General features: G+C 45.7%; 1 protein-coding gene across 3 annotated transcripts in view; it reads left to right on the top strand.

Moving 5' to 3' along the window:
- Nucleotides 1-2,500, top strand: part of sema3b (sema domain, immunoglobulin domain (Ig), short basic domain, secreted, (semaphorin) 3B) — a 60,051-nt gene that overhangs the window by 41,470 nt on the left and 16,081 nt on the right. For 2 of the 3 annotated variants that reach the window (XM_084479383.1, XM_084479384.1), the window contains exon 2: nucleotides 131-559. In XM_084479383.1, the coding sequence (XP_084335509.1) occupies nucleotides 382-559 (178 nt within the window). In that variant the 5' untranslated portion in view covers nucleotides 131-381. The remainder of the gene's footprint in view (nucleotides 1-130; nucleotides 560-2,500) is intronic. The other variant, XM_084479385.1, reaches the window with a different exon arrangement.

Below are 2,500 nucleotides of genomic sequence, written 5' to 3'. Positions count from 1 at the left end.
TTGCTTATTCTTGGATTCTCTCTCTCTCCCTCCCTTTCTCTCTCTCTTACTGTATGCTGTCCTTTTATCTCTCTCTATTTTTAGGTCTATCTCGCCCCACGTGTTAAACTCTCTCCTTTTGTTCTCCCAGGAAGTGAGGAGAAGTGAGGTCCGTCCTCCACAGCACAGCGGGACGTGGACTCTTCCGGAATACATCCCATGATCCTTCACTGCGAAGACAAACCGTGATTGGATGGACAAAGTCGGAACGGCCTAGTCAGAAGTTTGGAACCGGTCGAAAAAACCCAGAACATTCTGCTTCTGGCTCAGGGAAAAACACCTAAACCCCAGTTTGATCGAGATCTAAATCACAAACGCACACACACCTTCCACGCCGGCAAGATGATGACCATGATGGTGATGACGGCGGCCATGATGGTGACCTGTGGCTCTCTGCTGCTGCTGGGGCTAGCCGCGGCGGCGCATGCTACCTCCAGTGCCACGCCCCGAGCTGCCCCTCCATCTGCCCCCAGCCCGGCCTCCTCGTCAGCCTCCCCCCGCATGAAGCTCTCCTACAAAGGTAAGGGAAGGAGGCTTTTTGAACGGAGGTTGAGTTAGGATGTGTCCGAATCTACTGGGACACATTTTGCGTAATTCTTTTGCGTTATGTTTTGTACACAAGCCATTTCATTTGTCAGTGTGCGCCTGCGTTTTCCCATTTGATTTCAAACATAAGTAGGCTTCAGGGAAAAAGAAAATATGTAGGAATATCTTTAACCTCACCACTCATTGAAATTACATTGTGCAGAAATTGCCTTAATTCCCCCCAGGCCCGGACGTACACACACACACACACACACACACACACACACACATACACAGACACATAGACATACACAAATACACACACTAGCCACTGATATTTTCAAAATAAACACTCCTGAACAGTAGCCAGCAGCGATTTGTGGTTGATGGTATTTTTGGCTTATGTCTTGGCTTACGTCTCAGTCACACACACAAACACACACACACACACAAACATGCACACACACACACACACACACACACACACACACACACACACACACACACACACACAGTAGCATAGTTTTGTTTCATCTCTGCCGTAGTTGAAGATTTGAGGTGACAGTTCAATGCATGACACGACCACATAAACCAGGGATCTGTTCCATTGATGAGAGCCAGCAATTACAGCCTTAACTAACTGGCCCCTCCTCCACCACCTCCTCCAACTCCTCCTCATCCCCCCCAGATGTGCAGCATAGCTCCCCTTTTAATTTGTACTGGAGGTAAAATACAGCTTTTATCCCCAAAGAAAACTCTGTCGGGGTTGCACAGAAGCTCTTGGGTTCAACACATCAAGGGCTTAAAGATGTTCTGCGGGCCAGTCACACACACTCGTCCCTTTAATTTACACAGCCGGCTAAGGTCAAACAGAGCCAGCAAGGTTGGATAAAGAATAGCCTAGCGCAGCAGAAAAGAAGAGGCTATTTCAGCCTTAGTTAATAACAGCTTGAGGCGTCCTCGGGGCCGGCCCGCTGCTATAAAAAACTTCTTCTTGCTTGTTGACTCTACAAAGGACAACAAGAAGGACACCCATTTAAGAAGGGCTAAAGACAGAAGTGTGTGTTTTAGCCACGGCGAACGTGAAAAGCACTCAGAATGCAATAGAGGCAAACAGCCGCCAGTGTGTTCCCTGCACATCTTTAGAGAGCATGAGGATGGGACAGAGCAGCTTTTCTGTGCTCATGTTGTCCCCCTGTAGCAACAGCGAGAGTGGTGTTACTTTCAAACAAAGAAGTTACAAAAACTGTTTTTAAAACCTAATATTTATGTTATAATCATTATTGATTCCTCCATTTCCGTTTTTCATTCCCAAAGCCATGAATACAAGTCAATTATTTCAATCTGTGAAAGGTATCGAAGTGGTTGCTTTACCTGCTTTCTTGGTTTTGCCTTCCTCTACACAAGTTCAACTGCAGGGCAGAATCCAAGTATGTAGTCCTTCAGCTGAATAATCTGGGTCAATTTAAGCCAAAAGCCCTGTAGTTACAGCTCTGCTAAGTCAGACTCAAATGTTCTGGGAGTCTCCTTGGCAGGTTGAGAAATGGGCTTATAAAACAGAAACTGGATTAAAGGACACCGAACTTTTCCATTCAGCAACTTGTTCCGCTTGTTCACTGTTTAGAGAGTCGCTGGGACTTTAAAGACTATTCTAAAATGCAGTAATTCTCTTTAACAAGCATGAGATTTGGTCCAGCTGAAGTTGATTTTCTGCAGAGGCCCTCTTTATTTAATTTTGTCCGTCTAGGTGGACTCAAGTCATTTTATGCCATTTGCAGAAACCCTCCAACATATCACATGATGTACATGTAGGTTAGCTGTAGGTAAGATTTGAGAGTTGTAAAGAGAAAAGAACGGCAGAGGGAAAGATTTAGAAAATAGTCAACCCAAAGAAACGCACCCTCCTTCTCTGCTCCCTCCCTGTCTATGTTTCTCC

This window comes from Micromesistius poutassou (genome assembly GCF_964030765.1).
Source record: "Micromesistius poutassou genome assembly, chromosome: 15".
Classification (NCBI taxonomy): domain Eukaryota; kingdom Metazoa; phylum Chordata; class Actinopteri; order Gadiformes; family Gadidae; genus Micromesistius; species Micromesistius poutassou.
The sequence above is the reverse complement of the archived record's forward strand: the minus strand, read 5'-3'. Positions and strand labels throughout refer to the sequence as shown.